Source organism: Enhydra lutris, unplaced genomic scaffold, assembly GCF_002288905.1.
Source record: "Enhydra lutris kenyoni isolate GAN:26980312 unplaced genomic scaffold, ASM228890v2 scaffoldscaffold14, whole genome shotgun sequence".
Classification (NCBI taxonomy): domain Eukaryota; kingdom Metazoa; phylum Chordata; class Mammalia; order Carnivora; family Mustelidae; genus Enhydra; species Enhydra lutris.
The window spans coordinates 2940624-2967690 of record NW_019154098.1 but is presented as its reverse complement, the minus strand read 5'-3'; the positions used below and the strand labels follow the sequence as shown (position 1 = coordinate 2967690).

General features: G+C 49.2%; 1 protein-coding gene across 7 annotated transcripts in view; it reads right to left on the bottom strand.

The window, feature by feature from the left end:
* The window catches only part of LOC111146744 (protein tyrosine kinase 2), a 250228-nt gene that overhangs the window by 110764 nt on the left and 112397 nt on the right, over nucleotides 1-27067 (bottom strand). For 6 of the 7 annotated variants that reach the window (XM_022502422.1, XM_022502423.1, XM_022502419.1 and 3 more), the window contains 3 exons: nucleotides 18965-19044; nucleotides 16905-16967; nucleotides 2618-2672 (listed from right to left, as the gene is read on the bottom strand). In XM_022502422.1, coding sequence (XP_022358130.1) covers nucleotides 2618-2672; nucleotides 16905-16967; nucleotides 18965-19044 — 198 coding nt within the window. Of the gene's footprint in view, nucleotides 1-2617; nucleotides 2673-16904; nucleotides 16968-18964; nucleotides 19045-21751; nucleotides 21765-27067 lie in introns of those variants that run through there. The other variant, XM_022502424.1, reaches the window with a different exon arrangement.

The window sequence follows — 27067 nt, the reverse complement described above, 5'->3', positions numbered from 1 at the left end:
GGACCTTAAAACACGGTGGAGGCAGGCAGACAAAATGCAGACAGGGAAGTAACTGTGAATCCGAATTTGAGAAAGCAAAGATTAAGGGCCTGAGCAGAGTCCTGAGAGGAGGACGGTGCTCCAGCTGTGCTGGGGTGCTGAGGAAACTGCGAGGGCGTGGGGGAGCCCAGGGTGCTGGGGGAGGCTCAGGCCCGTCCCCTCGCAGACCTCCCCAGGTGCTGTGGGTCACTTGGGCTACACCTGCACCAACGTATCTGTGAGCCCTGGGTGGGGCCCCCTGTTTTGAGTATGGGCATTCTTGTTCAATGTAGAGCAATCTGCTTGGGCTCCCAAGAGACTGCAGGAACTGAGGCCACCTTGGGCTCACACCTGAGAGCAGCTCAGGTCCCGACAGAACACAGCTGTTTTCACATACTTTGCTGCTTTTAATTTCACACTGGCTAGTGCACTTTTCTGTTTGGTGAAATGTCGATGTGCTAAAGAACGGGGTCTTCTACTTGTGTGGCTGCCTCCTCCCCACCCCGCCTGCCAGCACACTGCAGACTCGGGCCCAGGGGCATCCCTTCCACTCGGGGGCTGTCTGCCTAGGCCTTCTCGGCACCACAGCAGGACTCTCCAGGTCAAAATGAGTCCCCTGTCCTCCCAGCCCACAACTAACAGCCCTCTGGAAGGACACATCTTGCCATTCGCACATAACTCTAAACATCCCAGATTTCTCCTCCAACCCCTCCCTCCACACCAAACTTCACTAACTTCACTTAAAGCTCTCTGTCCTCTGCCTCCCACCATGGGCCACCTCACTCAGGCCAATGGTCTGTGAACTTCCTGTCCCACCCACCACCGGGCCTGGCCTTGATCACCTGCTTGGAGGGCACTGCACGTCCGGTTCCCCACCGGCTCACTGCAGCCTCCGGGGAGTGGATCAGGAAACGTAAATGGGAATGAAACAGCAGGAGCAACACTGAAAACGGGGCCTGAAACATCACAGAAGAGCATACGTGTCCTCTGCTCTTCCTGACTATTCACCACATCTGCAGAGTAAAACACACGCTTCCAGACCTGCTTCCCATTTTTAGATCGCTGAGAAACTATGCGAGCAAGGCAGGCCCTTCCCACCTCCTCCGTGATACTCCAGCGAGCAGCACGCAGAGGCCTGCACACAGGCCCTTTGTCACAGACTGCGTTTGGTAAATTGTACCAACACTCGGACCCAGTAATGGGCAATGGGACACAGTGGACGACCCGTACGGAACCAGCAGCAGCAGCATGATGACCAAGAAACTCTTGCGGAGAAATGACTAATGCAGGGGCACCTGGGGGCGCAGACGGTGAAGCCTGTCTTTGGCTCAGGTCATGATTCCAGGGTCCTGGGATCGAACCCCAAGCTGGGCTGCCTGCTCAGAGGGACTCTGCTTGTCCCTCTCCCTCTGCCCCTCCCCCCACTTGTGCACTCTTTCTCTCTTGCAAATAAATAAAATCTTAAAAATAAATAAGTGATTAATGCAATAAAAACCGCTCGACTCGGCATTTCATCGTTGTAGGTTAAGAAGCTCAATCCTCCTCCTCTTCACGCCACGTAACCTTACTGAGTTTGGTGTTCATTGCTCTCAAACTTTGTATTTACAAATTCATTAATCCCTGTATGAAGCCCAAGTGTTAGAAAGTGGTTTCATCCCCACTTTACATGTGTGGAAACTAAAATACAGTAAAATTACATAACTTGGCCAAAACGCCATGCAGTTCACGGTGATGAAGTCAGAATTTTCACTGAGGCAGCACGGCCTCAGAGCAGGTCTTCCGGACCAACAGGCCGGCCGTCTTGCAACACTCACGTCGGCCTGCTCGGACGGCCTGCTCTGCGTCTGCTCCGGGACAGAACACCACCTCTGCGACAGAGTGCTAACAGCCACCATTCACATGTAAACCGCATTGGCACAGATGCCATGGCAGGTGACATACATACACTGATCTGTCAAATCGTCACCCCAACCCTACAAAATACAGTTTTCTTCATTGTGGAAATAAGAAACGGGCCCAAGACCATGAGGCTCATAAATGGCAAAGGTCCCATGAGCTAGACTCTATTCCGACCGAAGCCTACGCCCTCCCTCCACACTTGAACGTCTCGCCATGTGCTCTGGATTGGCAGGAAACCCTGCCTCAGGGCCCCAGGGCATCCCTCCCCTGCGGTTCCCTCTGCAGGGAGGGAGATGACACGATGCTCTGCAGAAGTCACTCATGAGGGGAGAAGAGAGATCTTCACAGCGCACTTACATGTTCTCACATGCGTGTGCAGACACACACGGCTACCGTATGCTGCTTCCTCACCTACGTGTCTCAACATTCCCGAGACCATAAAGACGTAGGTGACAAAGCCTACTGTGTGCGCAGCTTTCTTAGTCTTGCACTTAGCTGAGTGTCACACATGACAGCAAGTGAAACCGTGACTTTGTAGGACAGAGCTGTGTGTACGAAAGTCTACTTACTATTAACAGAGTATAAGAACCACCAGCCTTTTTACATTGTAACTTTTACACATAAGAGAGAAAACCATACACCACAGGGAAGTATTTACATAACGTGGCCATCTGAGTGCGATAAAGCAAATTCTAATTACCTTGACAGAATCCAGTAAACTCCTAGGAAAAAATCGCTTCAAACCAACATCTTTTCTGAAACATAAAAAGAAGCGTATTAACAAATAACACCACCAAATCAATTAATATAATGACATTGTTGCAAGAACACAAATGCAATTTAAATTATTTCTCCTTCCACGTATTATTCAGGAAGGAAGGAAGTCAAATAAGGCTCCACTTTGCCAGCACAGTCAGGGAAGGGGCGGGACAGACTCATCTTCTAGATATGAACAGAAAACATTAATACAAGTCGCCTTTAGTAGAACATCTTTTTCCTACTTAACCCTCACTGTTGAAACCGTTCCACAGTTGGGCCTCCTGGCAGATGGCAATGTCTGCGTAAACACTGCCTGAAGCTTTGCCTTATCAACACCAGTTCAAACTTGGTGACATCATAGTTGTGGACAAAGCAGACTGACGAGAGGAGGAAAAGGTGTGGGATAAACCATGGAAGCTTAAAAAAAGTTCCTTAAATTAATCCTAAAAGTTGACTATTTTCTTTAAGTAGTCTTTTTTTGACTAAGGGATTCATTCACCAAACCAAACTTTATCATCTCAGTTTCACATAAGAAGCAAAAAGCAAGAAGTTAGATCATTTGCCCAAAGTCAGAAAGCTGAGTGTGGGAAGGTTGGAAGTTCCAGTGATTTTCTTTAGATCAGGCTACAGGATTGAACCTTATGATCACGGGCCTCAAAACACTCGGCCAAGGGGCACCTGGGTGGCTCAGTGGGTTAAAGCCTCTGCCTTTGGCTCGGGTCATGGTCCCAGGGTCCTGGGATCGAGCCCCACATCGGGCTCTCTGCTCAGTGGGGAGCCTGCTTCCCTTCCTCTCTCTATCTGCCTGCCTCTCTGCCTACTTGTGATCTCTGTCTGTCAAATAAATAAATAAAAATAGGATCTTTAAAAAAAAAAAAACCAAAAAAACACTCGGCCAAGAAGACAGACCGGAAAGACCAGCTCATTCCTTTTCTGCTCCCTTTGGTCCCGAGTGTGCCAGGATTTTCGGTCACTAGATGGCCCTCGTGTGCCAGTAAAATTGAATAAGCCCCTGCAGCTGTGAGGCAATGTGGGGAGACCCGCGGAGGACAGAACAGAATCAAGGAGGAGAAAACTAAACACAGGTATCTCTTCGGAATTACATAAGGAAACTAAGCTGAATAGAAAATATTTTTAAAATACAAAAGGGATGACTTCCATACCCATGACCGTAAGTTAGCTGGCATTACAAACGAAACCACAGATATCACACAGAGTTTGAACGGTTGATCCCACATCCAAACATTTCAACCACGTATTCTATAATCTATCAGTCGGTGCTCCCTAAATCCAAAATTGGTCCCGGTTCCCACTCTTTTTCATTGCTATTATGTTCATGACACGCTTCTGAAATTCTTTAACTTCCAGGACATACCGTTTCCTGGTTCTACTGGTTTCATTGGTTCTACCTACCAGTGAATTCATACAACCCTGGTTTTCCATTTCTTTTTCTAACCACTTTGCTTTGTAACTTCCCTTCCTTCCCTTCCCAGACCAGCAGCATCTACTGGAGGAAGAAATGTTCCCCCAGGGCCTTCCCTTTCTGGCTGCCTCCTGCACAGGGACTTTGCCTTTAAGGGTTCGCCTTTAAGGTTGCCTTTAAGACGCTACGGGAAACCGCACAGTAAGGACGTAAAGAGAAAAAAGCCTAGATTTTCAGGCATTGTTCCTGAGCACCGTCTCCCCTCCTTTCCTTCCTGGGCAACCGTTCCATACTGAAAGCATTTTCCATACAGAGAGCTCTGGGCTGGAGTCTTCGCAGGGCCGCAGGACGCATCTGGCTCCCAGCAAACACCTATGAAGCCGAGGTTTTCTCTTTGTAAACCGGGAACACTAAATCCTGCCGCAAGCCGCGGCGCGGGATGAAGCCAGAGTGTTAAGTCCCTACAACGCTTTCCTCCAGAAATACCGTAGGTGCCCCTCCTGTCTGGTGAGAGTCCGGTCCACGTGATGGACTCCCTGCTGTCTGAGCAGAGGGAGGCGAGACTGTTTTCCACCATGAGCAGAATATACGGTGGGGCTGTGGGGAGGATAAAACCGGAAGAGCAGGAGGGAGGAAGGCCGGCAGGTGCCCAGGGAAGCGGTGGTGGGAGGGCAGGCAGCAGAGGAAGCGAGAAAGAAGAGATCAGATCTGTGGACACCAGGCCATGTGTGAGCGAGCGGACCCTGTGCACTGAGAGCGGAAGGCCGGGGGCGCGTTCTGTCTCAGGTGTGAGCACAAGCCACGTGTACACGGCCTCCTGGCGGGGATTCCGAGGAGGCAGTGGGCCGCCAGTCTCTGGATGGGGGGAGACCAGGGCAGGGGATGTTCTCTTCCCAACTGTGAGACCAGCGTCACCGTTAGTCAAACAGGTAATGCATCTACTCTTCACAGGTAATGCATCTACTCTTCTTAGAGCCAAGTGGAAAGCAAAGAATTTATCACACTCATTGCTGTCACAAATGGGGAAATTACAGATGGACCCAAAGGGATGTATGTTTCATGAAAAATGAGAGAGGGCACACTTCTTTGTGAAGATGAAGCCTCTTTCTAGGTGTTACTTTTATTTCCAAGATGAAGACAACTCCACTTAGGAAAAAGAAAAAAAAGCTAAGGTCAACAAACGCTACAGTTTCACTTTTCCAATTATTTTTGAGCAATGGATTTGTAACATTTGTCTGTGTGTTAGACCTCTTTTAAACGTGACACCTGGGGCACCTGGGTGGCTCAGCCAGATAAGCATCTGCCTTCCGTTCAGGTCATGATCTCAAGGTAAGGGTCCAGCCCCATCTAGGGCTCCCTGCTCAGTGGGGAGTCTGCTTCTCCCTCTCTCTCTGCCCCTCCCGCCTCCACTCGTGTTTTCGCTCGCTCGCTCTGTTCTCTCTCTCTAATAAGTTTTTAAAATATCTTTAAAAAATGTGGCAGCTGGCAAGTGAGAAACTAAACACAAGGCTGAAGTACACAAAATATCAGAAAAATTCAAGAACACATACCCGTTAATTTAATCAGGAAGCCAATCTACTTTGGGCTTCGTGGTGGAGGACACTGAGGGTCCCCGAGCAGCACCTCAGGCGCCGCGCTCAGTTTTAGGGAGACGACCAAATTTACACCCTCTGCTAGGACACCCAGCAGGGACAGGCAGCCTGTCCCAGTGTGACAGTGCTACCGGGTGACGGTGTGTCCTCTGATGTGCACCAGAAGAGCTTTTAGCTTCCTGTGCCGTCCAACTCACCTGAGCCCAGACTCTGCACACACGTGAGGTGAGTAAGACAATGCGTACTACCTGGAGGTCTTCAGAACCACCGGCCTTTATTACAAAGTAACCCACTCTGTACAAACAATTGTCAAGGGGTAGATCCCGAGTTCCTGTAAACGCACTGGAAGGAAACTAGCTACGTGAAATTCTTAGAATACTGCCAAACCCCAATTCCCAAACTCAAGCATTAGGCTGCTCGACTCCCATACGCACTCCGAGGAGACATGCACACCCACGCACAACCAACAGGACGTGACCATCGGGTCAGAGCCGTACTGTTCACTGCAGCGATCCTGGGAAGCTGTATGTGCTTAAGGCAGCTACACTCGATCGAAGAATCTAGCTCCCTGTGGTGGTGGCCAAATGTCAGGGGCGCTGCGGCTGCAGAGAGGGGAGCAGCTGCCACACGGGCCAGGGCAGAGAGGACGTTCCCGTCGCGGTGGGCCGCTGCACTGGGCGGCAGGCACCCTGACTCTCCAGGGCTCGGGGCCAGGCGCCTAGGGCTCCCCGGTGAGCGCAGGGGTGAGCGGGACGGACAGACGCTGGGCTCAGCTGCCCACCCGGCACACTGGGCACAGGACGACCACGCAGCATCCCAATCTCTGGGACAGAGCCCCACAGTTGGGAGGAGGGCGGCCCGGGACCACGTGGCAGCAGCAGGCAGCGGACCTTCCAGGACGGAGCTGGGAGTCACACCAGCAGCCTTCAGCCAGGACTGCCTGTCCCCAGGCAGTAGCGAGCTTCTGGGGACTACCCTTCCCGCTTTTCTCTCAGGGTTGGCAGAAAGGGTTTCTATCCTTTGGTCTCTAAACTTCAAATTATTCTGATGTGACGCTTCGAAGAAAGCAAGGCTGCCCTCATCTGCCTCCTCACACCAGGCCCCACGCTGGGTGACGGGGCAGGACACTCCCCACATGCCCCCTTTCCTCAGGGGAGACACGGAGTCAACAACCACTCCCAGAGGTGTTGTCAGACAACGGGGCTCCGGAACCCACACGGCTGCTCGTTGAGACTCGGGGTTTCTGAAGCTTGAAATGATTGCTGTGATCAACGGTAACCAGAGTCCTCTTTTTTTTTTTTTTTTTTTTTTAAGATTTTATTTATTTATTTGACAGACAGAGATCACAAGGAGGCAGAGAGGCAGGCAGAGAGAGAGGAGGAAGCAGGCCCCCCCACCGAGCAGAGAGCCTGATGTAGGGCTCGATCCCAGGACCCTGCGAACATGACCGGAGCTGAAGGCAGAGGCTTTAACCCACGGAGCCCCCCAGGGGCCCACCAGAGTCCTCTTAATTAACGTTTAATTTACCTCTGTCCTTCCCAGGAACTATCTGAACCACTGCTGACCAATGAGGACAGTGTTAAACTCCAAGCTCTGCCCCCCAGGCTCAAGGCTGACCCCGGCTCCCAGGCCTTGCCCCTAACAGCCCGCTCCCCATGAACAGCCGTCCCGGTAAGAAGACACGCTCCCATCCCCCGGCAGGCGGCACCGCTTGCCACCCGCAGCCTCTCCCCGACACCCAGGCTCTACCACACAGAGGACGAACGTTCCAGAGTGCCCTGGCTGCTGCCTGCAGACTCCCAGCCTGCGACCCTGCCCTGCACACATGCACCCAAGTCCACAGACCCCAACACAGCGGGCTTGGGAGACTGGAGTGTGGAGGAAGCTTCACAGTAAGTCAATTCTCAAGTCAGAGATGAATTTATTTCCCCTTTGGCACCACTTCTGAGAAGACCCCGGCCTTGTCTGCTGGCTCTGGGTGACTAATACTCTGCGGACATAATTCCTCAAAGATTTAAAGCCCAGGCCAAAGAGCAACCAAAACTGATGTTAAAATACAACTAAAATGTGCATTTTCATACAGCATCCCCATCTCACCCTTACCCCAAACCCTGTGTATCTTTAACATAAAAATACCACTGAGATATTTAGCCTCTAAAACGCCTTAACCCTCTTAAAAATTAATAAATATGGAAGTTCTCTAACCGCAGTACAGATTCTATGCATTCCCGAATGGCAGGCTCTCCACCCCCCGGGTAATAAGAAGTTGTCTTCTGGCCTGGCACAGCCCTGCGGTCCTCTCCAGTAGCCAGCTGTGACCACGTGACTACGACTCAGCCATGTCCCTCGAAGGGAAAGTACTACGTACACAGCTGTGTCCTTGCGGGGAGGGGAGAGAGAGGGCGCCCAGTTCCTCCTCCTCTGGGAGGCTGGAAGGTCCACCAGCCATCCTAGGTCACGGGAGGAAGGGGGCCATGCTACAGACGCAGGGAGGGCAGGACGAGAGAGGAACAGTGACCGATAGGGCTTGTCCTGTATGGAAGAGGAATGACCTTTGATCTAACAGTTAAGCCACTGCCGATTCAGGCCAAAGCCATCAGCACCTTCCTTTATGTACAGCAGGTAACTAAAGAAAGCGCTAGACAGCGACTAGAAGACAATGAAGAAATGAGAATAATGCAAACTTGTAACTAACCTCAGATAATTTTAAATCTTGCATTTTTGTTTCCTTCAAGAAAAACCGATCGCCGAAACACCACATGAACGTCAGACGCTGCTCGGCGATGGGAATAGCGGGAGGGCCCCCCGGTCCGCGATGCGGACGGTCGCAGCAGAAAACACACACGAGCACACAAACAACTACAGAGGACTACATCACATGCAAAGATGATGAAAAACACATTTCTTTAAAGAGCAAACCACGTAACAAGGAAATGAGCAGAACTGAAAGGTGAAGTAACTCATGTAACTTCACAACACAAGTCAGTGGTTTAAACAAGAATCAGCGGTGTGTAAAATTCTTCCTTCAACGGGATCACAGCTTATTTTGGTTAATCTGTCTTTGTCACGATGCAGTTGTTAGCTTGAGTATGAAACATTTTTCCTAAAACCTCTGAGCGGACCTCCCGCGGCAGGTGCCTTCCTCCCCTGCCCCACCTCTGCTCACAAAGGCGCACACGGAGTCTCACCCACCTGCCTGCCACTCTGCTCCTGGAGGCGCGCACCCTCGGGAGCCCGTGTTCTGGGGCCGGGGCTGGGGCGTCTTCGCCACACATCTCCCCTTTGCCTACAGAGAAGGCACATTGGTTCTACCGACGGTGAAAGACATGGAAGGATTAGCTCTTTAGTTTAAAGAAGAACTACTAAGGTCCCTCCACAGTGCTTTCCCCATTCGTAGAAGCCGGCCCAGTTATCTCCAGCGTGACTCAAAAGAGTTATTCAGAAACAGTAAAGTCGAAGGGGCAGCCCTCATTAAGCTATAAACAACCAAGATTGTCTTTAAGTTTTCTGACAGAAACTAGGCAATCCTGCGGACTATTTCACAACTTTTCTCCCGACTGGCAGGGAAAAAGAGAAGCCTAAAATAAACTAACAGGAAACAAGGGAAACTCTGCACTTGTGTAGAATTCTTTTCTGTACCAGAAAATACACACCTTTCTAAGTGGCCCCAAGTCACCAGCAATACTCAGTAGGAAAGAGAAATGCTGAGGCCCTGGAGGACCCGGGCTGCCAGGTCCCTGGGGCAGGAGGCCCAGAGTCCGCTCAGCCGGGAGACGTGCTCAGCGGGCACAGGTGTAAAGCCCTGGCACCAGCCTTCCCGACAGTGGTGTGGGAAGACAGAACCGAAGGAACAGCTCCACGAATTTTTAAAGTACTGAGAAAATACCACGACGAGTCAAGAATTGTTCATGCAGTAAAGCTACCTTTCAAGATGTCAGAATCTGAACTTTACCACCAAAGGTACATACAAAAGAATTTCTAAATAATATACCGTAAGAAAAAGGGAAGCTGACACCAGAAGGCAGGCTGAGCGACAAGACTGTTCACACAGCACGGCAACAAACAGGCAGACCTGTGTTCCTGGCCTGGCCCGCGCCAAGCGCTAGGGGTCAGGAGCCCTGGGACCCCCGGCCACAAGTACCCGCTCTGGGGTTCTGGACGGGACACCGTCTGAAGGCGTGTATGGGGGGATGGGCCTGGACCCGACGGAGGCTGCAGCTATGCCCTTCACCCCGGCTCTCCACGAAGTCCCTGGGGAGCCCTGCTTGCCCAAGCTTGGTCCACCAGCTCTGACGCAAGCCACCTGGAGGCTTGTGTGAGTCAGAGGAGGAGCCAACGGACACACTCCTGGCACATCACACACACAAGCACACGACAAAAGGCTATTGGGAAGAGCAGATCACATCCCCAGAAATGAACTTGGAATCGGAAAGTATCAATGGTGAAATGAAACATGAGGTAGGACGGAGACTACTTAGGAGGGGATGAAGGGCTCAGAGGGCAAATCTAGAGAACGACACAGACACCATCACAGGGAGAAACAGATGGAAAATACGAACCAGGGTAAGAACCACAAAGGTCCAAGCCCTGACAATTCCAGGGCCGATGGCACATACACTTTCCAGATGAAATACGCGGATCCAAGCTGGGTCACGAACAAAATGCAAACAGGAGGCACGAGCAAGACCGGAAGAGCAACGCAGCGGTCTAAAGGGACAGAGTGACTGCAAAGAAGCAGCCGCACATCGGTCAGCAGCCGTACTGAAGGCGATCTCTCGAGCGTGGAGCAAGTACAGCGTCTGAAGGCAGAGGAGGTGGGAAGGGTGGTCTGAGGCAGACACAGATGTGCAAGAGGTAAAATGGTGTCTGTGCTGCTGAATCGACCGTGTCTGCATGAGGTTACGACAACAACATCTAACGCGCGGGGCTGAAATAAACACAGAACCAGCACACGGCGGAACTGCGTGCGAGCCGGAAGGACGTACAGAGAGGGTGTCCAGAAGAGGGGGGGGAGAGAATGTTAAGATCTAAACTTGGTTTAAAAAAAAAAAAAAAAAAAAAAGATCTAAACTTGGTTAATACAGAAGGTCAAAATGTAAGTGTAACTAGTAAAAGAATAGAAATAGTTTATAAATTTCCAAATCATGAGACAAGAAGATTTAGAATAAGAAAACCCATTAAGAAATAAACAGTAGAAAAGAAAAAAGAAAAAGAAAATATACACACACACACACACACACACACAGACATCCCCTCCCCAAAAAACAGTTTTGGGGAAAAAAAAGGACAACAAAAAATAAAGACATCACAAGTCAGTCCAAATATATTGTTTATCCTAATAAATACGAATGTATTAAATCTACCAGTTAGAAGAAACACGTTCTGGATTTGCGAAATCCGGCTCTATGATGCTTATAAGATACACGTGTAAAAGTTTAAGGATGTAATAAATTGGGAATTAACAGAAGAAAAGTAATAAAGGAAAGAACAGAAGAAATAATACAAGGAGAGAAAATGAAAGCTGGGTCAGTGCTAACTTCCAGAAGGCAAAGTGAACTTCAGGACGAGAAGTCCCCCCAAAACACGGAAGTGTGAAAGGTTAGGCAGCCTGAGGGTAACTGAATAATGACATGAGGTTCAAGTAACCAAGAAGATAAAAACACTTTGTGTTTCTAGGAAAAAATCCCAAATACAGAGCAAACACGAACTGACCCACAGGAGGAAACGGGCCCAGCCACTCTCACAGAGGGACACACACGCCTTCTCACTTACGGACATGTCAAGAGAAAAAGTACCACGAAAGACAGACGTTAACCAGCCTGAAGAGAAAGTGCATTTTTAAACCATGCTGAAACACTCACAGAAACCGGTCGCGGGAAGTGAACACGGCAGAATGTTATCCGAAGAGTTCAGGGGGCAGGCAGGTACACATATGCTCACGGCACGGTTCTTTCAACGTTCTCTGCATCTGAATGTTTTTATAGTCCGTTACTGGAGGGAAATGGTCTTATACCAGCCCATTAAGACAGTCTCCACAAAAGCCAAAGAAGCTGTTAGCATAGACCACCACTACCAAGAAAACCTTTGAAGATAAATATATATAAATAAATATAATAAATATATTTTTATATAACAATATATAATATATATTTATAATAAATATATAAAATATATATAATAATAAATAAATATAAATATAAATATAAAATAAATATCTGCATCTTTGGAGATGAGAAAATAGAAATAACTCCACAAAAGTTTGAGAACAAACAGGTCTTGAAACTCTTAACTAAAATGAAAATAACTGGCAGATTTTACTACATTAAAAAAAAAAATGACAAGAAAGAAAGAACAAGTCCTAGGTGATGATGGGCCGTATAGTCACAGTGGACAAAGACCAGTTGGGAAGAACATACAGAACAAATACGACAAACATAGTTAATATGACAAAAACCTCATAATATTAACAAGGAAAAACATAAATAGATGTAAAAACTATAAAAAAATCCAGCCAAATTTAAAAAAGGAATCTGTATGGCGGCCCGCACACGGGCAGGTCTTCAATAGCAACTGTAATCAAGCGAAAGCAAACAGAACAAGCTGTCATTCGTTGGTCACCAGGCAAAAACCAACAAGGAAACACGGTGGCGCCGCCTCATGCTGTCACGGGCCAGAGCGTCCCCGCGCGGACTGGTGACACGCAGCACGCCCCCGGATCTGACGGCGGCCACGCGCTCAGCGCCAACGGCTCCCGGAACCAGGCCCACGGGAGGCCGCGGGCTGCACGCTCACAGTCACGACCTCACGCCGAGCCCTGCCCGGCCCGGCCCTGCCACCTGCGCACACGTGGAACGCAAGGGGAGGGGCTGCAAGGCTGTTCCTGAAGACAGTACGACTGACGGTGGTGAGCACAAACCGATGGGAGTTCCATCTTACCGGATGATTCTGTCCCAATTTTCTCAGCTAGAATGTATTACTACCTTGTAAACTAATGAAAATGATTTGAAAAGGTTCAAGATTAAGTTAACAGATGAACTCTGACATTCCTTTATATGCTTTTCTCTTACGAACACTGTGAAGTAACACTACGCAGTTTGGTTTTCAGTGCGAGGGACAAGCTCTCCTCTGGACCCGATCACAAGGGGAACAAGGGCAGAGGCTCACTCGGGGCCCGCACTGCGTTCGGCCCTCGATGTGGTCGCCTCCCTGACCCCGCACACCGAGGCAGGCATCAGCACCGCCCTCACTCTGTGGCCCTGGAAGCACACACCGGGAACGGGACACAGTGGAAGCAGGACCCACACCAGACACTCTGCGGCGAGAGGTCAGTCACACAACATCCGCAGCTACACAGAACCCCTGGGGGGCGGGTGGAGAACGGGCAGGGCAGACCCAGCACAGTCACAGCCGGGACCGTAAGCCTCTTGAACCCACTCCTTTTCCTTCTGTCGCACGTCTGTCTGACTCACACAGCACACCTACGTAAGAACACACAACAGCCGCCTCCAGACTACAGGTAACTCAGCCTCCCCCCCACACCCCCGAGAGGGCCTGTGGTGACACCACCCTGCACCCATTTCTCCCATAACACGGGCCCTCCCCTGTGCACAGTAACCCCCACCTTCTCCACTTCACTGACCCCCACCCATTAGTGCCTAGGTCTGTCCTCTGCCCCCCACCTCCTCTCCCATCGCCTCAATTTCCGTATTCCCTAGAAATAAGCCAAATTTACACCAATTCTGATGTAACCTTTGTCTTTCACCTCAAACAGATCTTTTCTTTTTTAATTAAATTTATTAATTTTTTTAAGTAGATTCCACACCCAGCGTGGGGCTCAAACTCGCGACCCAGAGATCGACAGCAGCACGCTCTAGCGACTGAGCCGGCCAGGGCTTAACCTGAAAACTCCTCTCTCCAAACATACCCCCACCCCCACCCTGAAGGATCCCTGCTTCTGTCCTGCTGCCACAAACACGTCAGTGCGTGGCGCATGTAGGTCTTATTTGGGCCCCTGCTGTCCTCTGGCTCTGTGTCCTTTTTTAGTATTTACCACACGCCCGGCTCCTTCTACCCTGTGACACTGCAGCTCCTGCTGTGGCCCTGCAGGGACAGGGCAGGATACAGTTCACGGCAACAGGACAGGCTTTCACGGTGACCCGAAGGACGCCAACAGGTGTTCTGGCGTCCTGTCGCTAACTGCCAGGTGACGTATCACCCAGGTCTTTCTGGGACTTCATGGAACTGCCCACCACGGGCTGGAACTCTCGAGATCGTCACCTCTATCTCCGCACTGGCTTTTCAGCTCCATTCCCATATCATTTCTCTTTAAATGGAGACAGACTATGGTAGCATAGTCTCAGCTGCCCAGAGATGCTGGAAACGTAGTAGAGAGGCCCACGGGTGCCCCACGCCCAGGCCCCTCCCACTCCTAGTCCCCATCATGCAAGGCATGTCAGCCGCAATTCCTACCGCAACACTGACTTGTTATCAGAAACAGTCTGTACTTCATTCACATTTCATCACTTCTTCTACATCATTTTTGGTTCAGAATCCAACTTCGTCATCATGGCTCCACAAGCTCTTCTCAGCTCCATCAGCTTCTCAGGTTTTCCTTGTTTCGGACCATCTTGACAGTTTGAAGGCGCACTGGTTTGGTATTGTGAATAATGTCCCTCGACGAGGAATTATCTGTGCTTCCGCATGATGAGACTGGGCTTACGGGCACAGGAGAGGAAGCCGCCAGAGGTGAAGTGGCCTTCTCCACTGACCCCAGCCAGGGCACCTGGCCCGGGTGTGGCCTGTCACTGCTGAGGCCGACCTTGCTCATCTAGCTCAGGTGGTGCTGGCCAGGTTTCTTCACTGCCCGCTGACTCCCTCCCCCAACACAGTCCTGTACAAGTCTCCAAGTACAGCCCATCCTTTAAGGTGGCATTTTAAGCTCTGCCCTCCTCGTGGTCACATCTACATAAATTACTTCGAATTCTTCTGTAGGGGAGATCTGTCACTTCTCACGTGTTCGCTCATGTGTACGAGGAGGGCCTCCCGGGTATCTGCTCTACACTCCGGGTTCTAATCTAAAACTACTCGCTCACTTTGTAGCTCAAATGATTCCAGCTTTAGGCACTTCAGGTGCTCTCGCCCCACGTTGACCGAGCACTTCCTCCCTTCTGGCACCAAGATGCACAGGCCCCTCCTGTACCCCTTTCCCCCCACCCCCAGCATCAGGCATTTTTCAAAGGAGCCCTGGTTCCTTTCACTGATGAACGACATTAGAAACCAGGCACGGGGGACCACGGAAGATTTTAATGCTACTGGTATGAGCGATTTTAAAACATAAAATAAATCCACATTTCTCCTTCCTTTTCATTGAAAAAACATGCTTGTTCCCTCAGAACTGAAAATCAACAGGCTCCAACAACTTCTCCGGTTCCCTGTCCAACAGAAACTCTTCCTGTGAGCGGAATCCCTGGTGGCCCAGGACAGAACACAAGTCTCAGCAGCCAGCCGGCCCACAGACCCCAGCTCAGCCACCGCCACCCCACTCGCTGCCAATGCTGCCGTGCCCACGACACAGCCTCGCCCCTTCTCGAGTGGGCAGGAGGGACGCAGGGGTGTCCTGGTTCCCTGCTTCCCTTTTCCAGCCTTCTTTAATAAAACCCCAGTTCTGTGAACATAGGCGCTCTCAATCGCAGAGCTCCTCACACCACTGTCCTGTTGCGGATGGCCCAGGAGTCAGCCACGGCCAAGGACCAGAGGCTCCTGGAGAGCAGTGGGCTGTTGCCGACATGGCCTTCACAATGCATGGACAGTTTTCTAGCTGCTACCTGAACTTCCGTGTCTCGGTGCCTTCAAAGTCTCATCCCTCTTCCCCGGCAGCTCCCCCCACCTGCCCACATGCTTTCTTTGAGACTCGGGGAGACCTCGTCCCCCCCTGAAATCACCTCGGACATCAAGGACCGTGCTCCCGACAGCCCCCCGCCCCCAGGCACCTCTACTTCAGCCCCTGGGCACACTGTTCTACAGCCCTGCTCACCCAGCTGAGTCTCCCTGCTCGCTGGAAGCTTCCTGAGGGTGAGTGTTTTGGATTATTAATTTCTGAATACCCAGCACTGGGCTGCCAGCAGCTCGGCACACGCTCAGTAACGTCCGTTAAGTGAACGAATGAGTAAAGAAACCAATGGACAAAGGAACAGATAATTCACCAAATAACCAAACAGGTAAAACTCCTCCTGTTATCCTGAACCTCCATTTGAACTGAGGACAAGCCCAGCGACACCCAAGACAAGATCTTCAACGATCTCCTCAATGCCGGTGATGTGTGTCTGAGCACCAAGTCCAGCAGGTGAAGAATGCGACAGTCATGAAGAGAATCTATGCCCCAGTGAGTGCTGGTGGTTTCTGTCTCGATGGTTAGTGGCTTCACGACTTCGACACCATCCTCTGAAGGGCAGGACTCATTCTACGGAACGTGACTCTGGCGTGATCTGCAGCCAAAGCCGCTCTCACAGCACAGTGGTGACAGGTACCTTTTACTTTATTTCCCCAGTTTACTTTATACCTCCCAAAAGCCACCAGGAGTTCAGTAATAGTACAGCCAGAAAAGGTAAGTGTTGGCCAGATATGCCACTATTCCTAAGGAAACTACAGCGGACCTTTACTGGGACTTAGAGATCAACGCTCTTGCTGCATGAATCATCAACGGCGCAGTACGGAACTTCGCCTCCCCGCACAGAAGCGCCAGCGTGCTGCTATGCACTGTTAAGACAACCTGATGGAAAACTCTAATACACGAACTCATTCCACGATCCAAAAAACTTTGTTTTTCTAAACAACCTATTCCATAAGCAACAAGTGATTCACACGTCTCCACCCGTGGAAACCCCCAGCAACGTCAGAGGAGGAACGGAATCGGCAGTTCTGCATCCCACGCCAACTGGAAGAGACACTTCCTCCCGACATGATTAAAGCTGAGGCGGCAGTCCGTGCTGACGCCACACGATTAGCCCAAAGGCGCTCGCCAACAAGTGGAAACGTCTGCGCGCGCAGTTACTGTCGTTGGAATTCTTTGCTTCTAAAACCTTCCTTCTCCCAGATGCGGCTGTTCCGGAAATGGCAGTGTTTGGGTTTGGGATTTAACTCTGGGCAAACTAACCCCACGGCCTGAAGGCTGGCCTATTGCTGGGCGCGCGGCGCGGTGGGGCGGGGGTACTTACTCCAACACTTCGTAGTTGGACTTCTTCTCGAGCGCGTTGCCTCGCATCTCCCAGTATGAGCGCCTATAACCAGGGAAGACACACATTCACACACACGTGTAAGGAGCGTCCGTGCTGCTCAGCGGAAACAGCGCCGCGGCTTGGCCACAGACACCCTGCTGTGCCGTAAACAACACGAACCTGACCCCAGCGGTGACTCCCAAGCCCCTGGGAGGCAGAAAGCGGTGAACACAGGCTCCGTCCTATTGGACGAGCTTGCTTTCTCCTTGAGTGTGAATCAGGTGTGGCTCTCTGTGAGGAGGAGACAAAGACTCCAGGTGTAAGGAGCTTAGCTACCACTGCTGGCCGCTGGGCTCGTCTCTCAGTGAGAGCCTGCACGAGCAGGATGGCTGCGGGAACACCAGCCTCCTCCAGGCGAGCAGCAAGTACACTGACTCCTGCAGGGCCGCGTGTCACCAAGGGCAAGTACACGGACGTGTGACAGAATCATCAGGGCAGGCTGTGCAGGGAGGAGGCAAGCTCCGGCCTGGGCAGCGCTGTCCACCACTCTGAATGTTCGTCGTCTGGCCTTCCCCTGCACTCCACACTACCCAGTCAAGCCAAGTGGGGCCCTGCGGGAGCCAGGTCCTCTCTCTACAGAACCTGCCACGCGTGGGCCGGATTCTCTCTGCACATACACGGTACCTGGCAGAAGGACACTTCCCGCTGGAGCTGCTTTGGGACACACGGGTAGGACTCGTCGTCTCAAGTCACATAACAGGAGGACGAGACTCCGTTTCAAACCTGTCTCTAATACTATAAATACTGGCTTTGCTTTTTACATTTGTTTGGCTTTTTCTTTGGTCTACTCAAAATGCAAGTAATAGATTTAGATTAAAAAACTACAGAGAGCCCCTGAAGGGTCCCTCAGTTTGGTTTTCTGACTTTCTCCCCATGCGGGGGCAGGGGGGTGAAGGAGGGGCCTGCAGGGGGAGGCTGCACCGTCAGGCTTCTCCTGCGGCCCTTCACTTCACAATGAAGTCAGGGACACTGCATGGGGCAGAGAGAGGGATAAACACAGCACGGGAGGCCCGTGTGGGAAGGATCAGGAAAGCTACCGAGAACCCAGGTGGTCCCAGTGCCTCTCGCCCAACACCTCGTGCTTTCTGACCCCATCTCCAGATAACCCCATGCAGCACTGTCTGGAGGCAGAAAGGGGCGGCCAAGGATGCTTTCTGCCTAGAGCTGTGAGGGCTCAAGGGCAGGACAGGAACAGAAGAGACCAGTGAGGGATGATTTCTGTTCCTGGGAAACAGAATTAAGACTGAACACGAATTTTAATGAAGAGTTGAGAATGACACCCTAACTGCCCTCGGGTCCTTGTAGGGACTGGTATGTAACAGCCTCGTGCAGTATAAAAAATAGTGACCTTGGGGGGAAATTCTAATTGTTCCGAGCAAACATAATCAAACTGTGGCAGCTTAACCAACTCATCTTAAACTAGAAGCCCAGAGTAAATTTTAATTGAAATCACACCCGAAAAAGGTAAAATACTCTTCTATTCAAAATTAAAATGCTAGCATAGAAGATAACATATGACACATGGTGACAAATATTATCAGAATTACGAACGACATTCTCAGATTTCCTTTTCCCGTAACCTGCGACACGGCAGCCACTAGCCGCATGTGGCTATTTGTGCTTCCGTTTAAATGGTGTGCGCTAGCGCACTGAACTCCTCGGTCCCCGCCTGTGGCGCGTGACTAGCACCTGGGACCCAGTGACACAGGTCACTTCCATGACCCCCAGGAGACTACCGAGGAGCGCTTTCAGACCTGCTCACACATGTGCACGCTCATCAGTCATTCCAGCTCTAAATGCAATGAAATATCATTTTAAAAGATCCTAAGATTTCTAAAAGTTACACTGACAACCTAATTCAAAATCTCCAATTTTTACTCAAATTTTATTCAGTATTTTATGAATAATCTTTATAAGGAAAAGGAAAATACCTGGATAATTTCCCAAACTAAAGAACGCCTCAGAGCAGCAAAGCCCTCAACGCCCAGTTAGCACCTTACCGGATTTCCAGACAGCCCAGCTTCAGAGCAATGTCCTGGTCCACACGGTCAGCTACCTCTGACATGTAGTCGCTCTTGACCTGCAATAGAAGAACGGGGAGACAGTGCTGCGTTAGCAGGGCACACAGCAGAGTTGCTCATTCCACGACTGCTTCCAGGGTGCCGCTCACATCCACCAGACACTGGGCCAATAATTGTACTAGACGTTGGATATAAAAATGAGTAACACCAAAAACAGCTACGGAAATAAAATGGACTTACTGGGAACTCATATAATCCGAGAGCACTTAAACTTTAAGAAGCAATGGGGCACCTGGGTGGCTCAGTGGGTTAAAGCCTCTGCCTTCGGCTCAGGTCATGATCCCGTGGTCCTGGGATCAAGCCCCACATCGGGCTCTCTGCTCAGCGGGGAGCCTGCTTCCTTTCCTCTCTCTGCCTGCCTCTCTGCCTACCTGTGATTTCTGTCAAAATAAACAAAATCTTTAAAAAAAAAAAAAAAAAAAAAAAAAAGAAGCAACAACGTCACCTGAATCGCAAGCAGCTTTAGACACTGCGCCCCACCACGCTGTCACAAGGGAAAGCAGGAAGATCTCCAGTTCCAAACAAATCCTCAGTGAATGTATTTTCTCAACTCAAACTACAGTCCCCCCAGCATCCTTTGGACCCCCATGGCAAGGGCAAAGAAAATTTACATATTTCCAAACCCGTGTAACTCTGCAACTAACACGTCCCACCTCACCACCACCTGTATGTGAGTAATCTGCAAGGTCACAACACGTGTAAAATCCAATATAACGAGGAGACTCTTGGAATGGGCACCGACCAGGGTTACAAGCGACTGATGACTCACTAAATTCTACCTCTGAAACTAGTAAGACCCTTTATGTTAATTAAATTGAATTTGAATTGGAAAAAAGAGAAGAATCCAGAAGAAGTCCACAAGCACCTTCTGAGGAACGGCTGTGCGCGGTGATGGTGAGTGGCGCACTGCTGGCCGGCCTGAGAGCGTGTGACAGGAAGAAGACACTCCCAAGATGAAACACCCTGGACCTCCTTCTCGAACAGCATTAAGGGAGCAACACACGCAACAGACCTGGCCACAGGGAGCGCCACTCTGAGCCACAGTCGGAGCCACAGTTGGGGACGTGTGGCCGCTCCCAAGGAGGTCCGTCATTCCCCACAGCAGCACCGCGTCACGGAGACCACACTCCATTCCTGTAGTACAATTCGGCAATACAACATTCCGTGCAAACCTGTCTTGTCCCGTATTATGGAAGGACTTCAGACATCCTCGATCTTGTCTCTTAGTGCTCAAATCTGAAGTATTTACTCTCGGGCCCTTCACAGAAAAGGCGTGATAACCTCTGCCCTAGAACAAAATTCCAAAGACCCTGCTCTTCAGCTTCTACCTCCGAGCTGTCAGCTCACTTGCTCAAAAGACTTCTAACCCCCGATAAACTCTGTCCACCTTACACCACGGATGTCATCATCGTGACCTTCCCCGACAACGACCCCCGACTTCCCAGTCTCTCATTAGCCCTTTATTTTAACTGCCTGACAAAAACAGCGCCTGCCGAAACGGGCCGGCCGCCTCCTCGCCGCGCTGACTGCTGAGCGACTAGAGAAACCCGCGCGTAGGACGAGCTCTGCTCACGCCGGGCCGCCAGCGGCGGCTGAACCTGCCCAGCCGCTCGGCAGCGCCGGCCTAGGAAGTCTGCCAACACACTGCCCCGCGCTTCCTCCCGCCAACTCACCACCTTCTTCCCTGCCGTGAGTGTGAAAGCCTTCAGAAGGGAACATCCTCTCTAGGGCACCCAGAATCTAGCACCCAACGCGCACTGCATGTGCTGACTCACTCCTCTGTCTCGGGGAGGAGCGACGACCAGTCACCTGGCCACGGGCAACCCCAGGCTATTTCTGATCTCAACATTTCCTCTCAAAACCTTGGCCTTATTTTCGGCATTAGCACCTAGACCTAAGGCAGTTAATAACATTGATTAACAGAATGAGTGGGCAAATGAATGAATGAATGAAGTCTTCAAATTGGGGTTTGGGTACCTCTGTAAATATCACTTTTCACATACGTAAGCAACAGTAACTTCTACTGTTTACACATATTAGGTATTTACGACTGACTCAGTGGAACTGATTTACTCAACCCACTAAATTAAGTAAAAAGCTTTAATCCTAGAATCATTTTATTTATACTTCAACTGGCCCTTTCTCCTATATAGCAAAAAATAGATCGAAACTTCAATGCTAAGCTTTTGCATCCTAAGTAGGTTTATTACCGCACACAAAAATAAAGGCACAAGAGGTACAACAAGACGTGTATTTCCATGAGTCAGAGAAATAGCACAGTTGTTCTGACTGAACCAGTCGATCTTAGTTTACCATTCGGTTAGGACTTCAAAGAAACCACAGCAGAATATCAATTACCTGCTGAGTAAAATTCATCATTACAAAATTATCTTAAAGATTAATTACAATTTTTAAGCACGTTTCACGGGTGGGAAAACGTAATCACATACTTTATTTCATTCATCAAAACCGAATGCACATTAGTTGCAAAAATGCACAGAGAGGAAATGACAACTTAATTTCTGTAGAAAACCCCATTAAGAACATGACTGGAAAGCTCTAGGCGTTGTTCTCCTAGATCAACAGTGCACTTCTCTCGGCGCACAGTGCCGTGTCCCCACGGCCTGAAGTGATCCGTGCACCCTGCAGAGTGGACTGACCCCACACAAAGCCGCCCAACAGACCCTTGGCTCCCCATATCCCTACCCCAAGCCCTGAGCAGCCCGTGTCTGCAGGAGCACAGATGGCGAACCCCATCCGCTGATGATGTTCTCCGAAACCACCACGCATGTTCACAGACCGAAGCTGTGCTCAGGCATCTTTCTTTAGGACTTGGGGTTCGACTACACTCCGTGTTCATTTCTCTGATAAGACATCTCTGCCTCTCATCTCCTACTGACTTCCAGCGGAACTCACTGCCTTTCGTCTGTGAAATAAATGCAATTTATTGAGCATTTAAGTATATGTGGATAAAACTGCTTCAAGTAAGCACACTGTGCTCCCTGGCCGGCAGACCTACCTGTATATGATGTGTCCTGGAGTCTGCAGCACCGCCGTGAGAGGACAGCACCGCCACCCCCAACTTAAAGGCTTAGAACAAGGGGTACCTGGGTGGCTCAGTGGGTTAAGGCCTCTGCCTTCGGCTCGGGTCGTGGTCCCAGGGTCCTGGGATCAAGTCCCGTGTCGGGCTCTCTACTCAGCGGGGAGCCTGCTTCCCCCTCTCTCTCTGCCTACTGCTCTGCCTACTTGTGATCTCTGTCTGTCATAAATAAATAAGATCTTTCAAAAAAAAAAAAAAAAGGCTTAGAACAAGCCTAGAGAGAATGAGGGCGACAGCAGAGGGGCTGCCCGTTATTTAAGGAGCGCCTGCCAGGGCCGAGGCCCCGCGCTGTCACAGATGTCGTTTGCAATCTTTACAACAAGTCTTCAAGGCAGGGCTTAGTCGTCCCATTTTATACAGAAAGATCAGGGATGTCAGGTCACCCATAGTCACACAGCGAGTGTTGTAAGAGTGAGGACTCAAGCACCAGTTGGCCGACCCTACAGCGTGTGTCCGCATCTCCTGCAAACTCTCCCACAGCGAGGACCACAGTCTTCCTCCACGGGAAGACGACGCAGGATGGGTGGGGAGCACATCCCGCCCACCGCCGCCCGCAGGGGCTCACGAAATGACTTCCCACACACCGCCTGCTTCGCCTGATATCATGTCGCAGTCTCTCTTTATGCCACAGACAGCTGCTGTGCGCTGTCCCCAAGTGCAGCACAGGAGCACGTGTCTTCTAAGAGAAGACCTCTGAGAGCTGGTGGTCGGTTTGCTTGCTGTTAAAGATTTTATTTATTTGTTTCAGAGAGAGAGAGTGTGCGAGCAGGGGAGGGCCGCCGGGGAAAGAGAACCCCAGCAGACTCCATGCTGAGCACACAGCCCGACGAGGGGTCACCTCACAACCCTGAGATCACGCCCCGCGCCGAAACCAAGAGTCCGCGCTGACCATCTGAGCCGCCAGGAGTCCCGTGTTCGGTTTTTCAAATTAATCTGCGTCCATGTTGATGTCAATTTCCTACTTCGAGAAACATGGTGTGTTTGGACATCCTTCTGTGGCAAGAACTGTATATATTCATGAGGTTTTTTCTTCTTACTCTGTGAGAGAATCAAACAACCCAAGTTCTGTAAATCCTCCTAGTGAGTGACTAAGCTTTGAGGATGGTTCTGGGGGTCCCACGCCCAGAGTGATCCTACCAGTGTGAGAGTCTGTCCAAGTCCATGACGTGGGCTGAAGGCAAATGTATAATGCCTTCCCGTTTCTAAAGTCTTTCATACAGAGGGATGACCAAGAAATGTGTCAAACAGAGCAAGTGTGCAAGGTTTACCTACATCCTCAACACCATGAGTACTTCTTGAAGTATACAGAAGTGACAAAAGAAGAAGAAAGGTCCATTACTCAATCTATCAAATAAGTACAGAAAATAGACCTTCGAGGGGCGCCTGGGTGGCCCAGTGGGTTAAAGCCTCTGCCTTCGGCTCAGGTCATGGTCCCAGGGTCTTGGGATCAAGCCCCGCGTTGGGCTCTCTGCTCTGCAGGGAGCCTGCTTCCTCCCCTCTCTCTCTGCCTGCCTCTCTGCCTACTTGTAATCTCTCTCTCTGTCAAATAAATAAATAAAATCTTCAAAAAAAAAAAAAAAGAAAAAGAAAATAGACCTTCGAATAAGTCAGACTTGGACCCATATGTATTTTACCTTTTTGGGGGAAAAATGACAACTGACAATTCCCACCCTGAAAATGTCAGGTATTCAAGACAGCATGGTACTGGCACGAAAACAGACACATAGACCAACAGAACAGAGTAGAGAGTCCAGATACGGACCCTCAACTCTATGGTCAAATAATCTTCGACAAAGCAGGAGAAAATATCCTGTGGAAAAAAGACAGTCTCTTCAATAAATGGTGCTGGAAAAATTGGACAGCTATGTATAGAAGAATGAAACGTGACCATTCTCTTACACCATACACAAAGATAAACTCGAAATGGATAAAAGACCTCAACATGAGGCAGGAATCCATCCGAATCCTAGAGGAGAACATAGGCAGTAACCTCTTCGACATCGGCCACAGCAACTCCTTTCAAAACACGGCTCCAAAGGCAAAGAGTAACAAAAGCGAAAATGAACTTTTAGGACTTCATCAACACGAAAAGCTTCTGCACAGCAAAGGAAACAGTCAAGAAAACAGAGAGGCAGCCCGCGGAACGGGAGAAGACACTGCAAATGACAGTACAGACAAAGGGCTGGCATCCAAGATCTATAAAGAACTCTTCAAACTCAACACACACAAAACAGATAATCATGTCAAAAAAATGGGCAGAAGACATGAACAGACACTTCTCCAAAGAAGACACACAAATGGCTAACAGACACATGAAAAAATGTCCATCATCATTAGCCATCCGCGAGATCCAAATCAAAACCACATTGAGATACCACCTTACACCAGTTAGAATGGCCAAAATTAGCAAGACAGGAAACAATGTGTATTGGAGAGGATGTGGAGAAAGGGGAACCCTCTTACACTGTTGGTGGGAATGCAAGTTGGTGCAGCCACTTTGGAGAACAATGTGGAGATTCCTTAAGAAATTAAAAATAGGGGCGCCTGGTTGGCTCAGTGGGTTAAAGCCTCTGCCTTTGGCTCAGGTCATGATCTCAGGGTCCTGGGATCGAGCCCCGCATCGGGCTCTCTGCTCAGCAGGGAGCCTGCTTCCTCCTCCCTCTCTCTCTGCCTGCCTCTCTGACTACTTGTGATCTCTGCCTGTCAAATAAATAAATAAAATCTTAAAAAAAAAAAAAAGAAATTAAAAATAGAGCTTCCCTATGGCCCTGCAATTGCACTACTGGGTATTTACCCCAAAAATACAGATGTAGTGAAAAGAAGGGCCATCTGTACCCCAATGTTCATAGCAGCAATGGCCATGGTCACCAAACTGTGGAGAGAACCAAGATGCCCTTCAGCAGACGAATGGATAAAGAAGATGTGGTCATATACACAATGGAATATTACTCAGCCATCAGAAAGGATGAACACCCAACTTTTGTCTCAACATGGATGGGACTGGAGGAGATTATGCTGAGTGAAATAAGTCAAGCAGAGAGAGTCAATTATCATATGGTTTCACTTACTTATGGAGAATAAGGAATAATATGGAGGACATTAGGAGAAGGAAAGGAAAAGTGAATTGGGGGAAATTGGAGGGGGAGAGGAAGCATGAGATACTGTGGACTCTGAGAAACAAACTGAGGGTTTTGGAGTGGGGGGTGGGGGGATGGGTAAGCCTGTTAGTGGGTATTAAGGAGGGCATGTATTACAAGGAGTACCAGGTGTGGTGCATAAACAATGAATCTTGGAACACTGAAAAAATAAAATTAAATTAAAATGTTAAAAAAAAGTCAGGTATTAAAAGAATAAAAAATTTTAAAAATCTCCCACATGGAGCTGCCATTTCAAAATGTTTTAACTGACAGAACGCTTTATAGCCAAGAAAACACAGATAAGGAAATCAATTTCTGATAATACAAATATCTGAATAAAAACTTGTAAAGATAAAAATTCAAATAAAAATCACAGGAACAAGAAACCACACATCCTGGTACCTCAGTATTTCCCCAGGCACTTCCAGATTCTACTCCTCAGGGTGAGGAACAGCTCCCACCTTGGTATCTCCTTTCAACTTCCTACCGGAACTCCTTTTGTCAAGTAAGTCTTAATTATGCTACAGGTAATATGTCCAGGACAGGATAGATGGATATGCACGTAACACAGAAACAACACGTGTTTGAACTGCGGCGGTCCCCTCATGCATGAGTTTGTTTTTTTTTTTATAAACACAGTACAGTCCTGTAAATGTATCTTCTCTTCCCTATGACTTCCTTAATGACATTTTTTTTATCTCTAGCTTACTTTACTGTAAGAATATTGTATATAACACATACACCATATAAAATATGTGTTAATTGACTACATTATTACTAAAGCTTACTTCTGATCAAGGCTAGGCTATTAGTAGTTAAGTTCTGGGGGGAGGATCAAAAGTCATACATGGATTTATGACTGTGTAGGGGGTCAGCACCCGTCACCCCTGACATTGCTTAAGGGTCAACTGTACTCATTTTAATCTTAAAATATTTGTAGGAGAAAACAATGGGAACTCCATGTCTGACCCACGCATCCCAAGGGCTGAAAATTTTGAGTGCCAAATGATTTGTATAGAAGTTCTACATCGATACAAATTGAGTTCATATGACAACTTCTTGACCAACCATGGGCCTCGCTCTTCTCTTAACAGCCACCATTATTTGCAGAAGGTTGCCAATCAAATGCAATTCTTTCTGAAATGAGATTTCAGAGAGATAAAGAGGAATAAAATGTTACATGGCAAAGGAAAAGTTTGGTTTCGGGGTTAGACATACTTCCCTTGTTTTAAAATGAGCCATTAGCTTCAGCGTCAAAACTTAGTTTTATAACTTCTGCTCTACAGTGAATAGGGTTATAATAAGATTCCAGTTTATTTTTAGAGTGTGCTGATTAATATCTCTCAGAATATTCTAAAATGGGTCACAAACACTTGGTGAATCATTTGCAGTATCTCACATTGGGACATCTTTAAATGAAACTGCATCTGCAGGATAATCTCCAACCAGTAACCCAGCCCTCCACACATCCACTGGCATGCTGCTTTCTGTGGGGCACCACCCGGAACCATGCACAAAACAAACAGCGGGGACAGATGAAATTTTAAGATAATAAAATGAAGGTAGTTTATTGTAAGTGCTCTCTGTTTCACAGGATCAGAATGGTGGTAGAGGCGATCTAAACATAATTCTTTTATTTCTACCCTAATAAAAGAACCAAAATAATAAAAAATGTATGTTCTTCTAAAACAGAGATCACAAAACAGGTAACACTCAGGAGTGTTTACCAGTTGCCCAGCTAGACCCTAAAGATTCCCACATGTGAAATTCAACAAAAGAACAGCT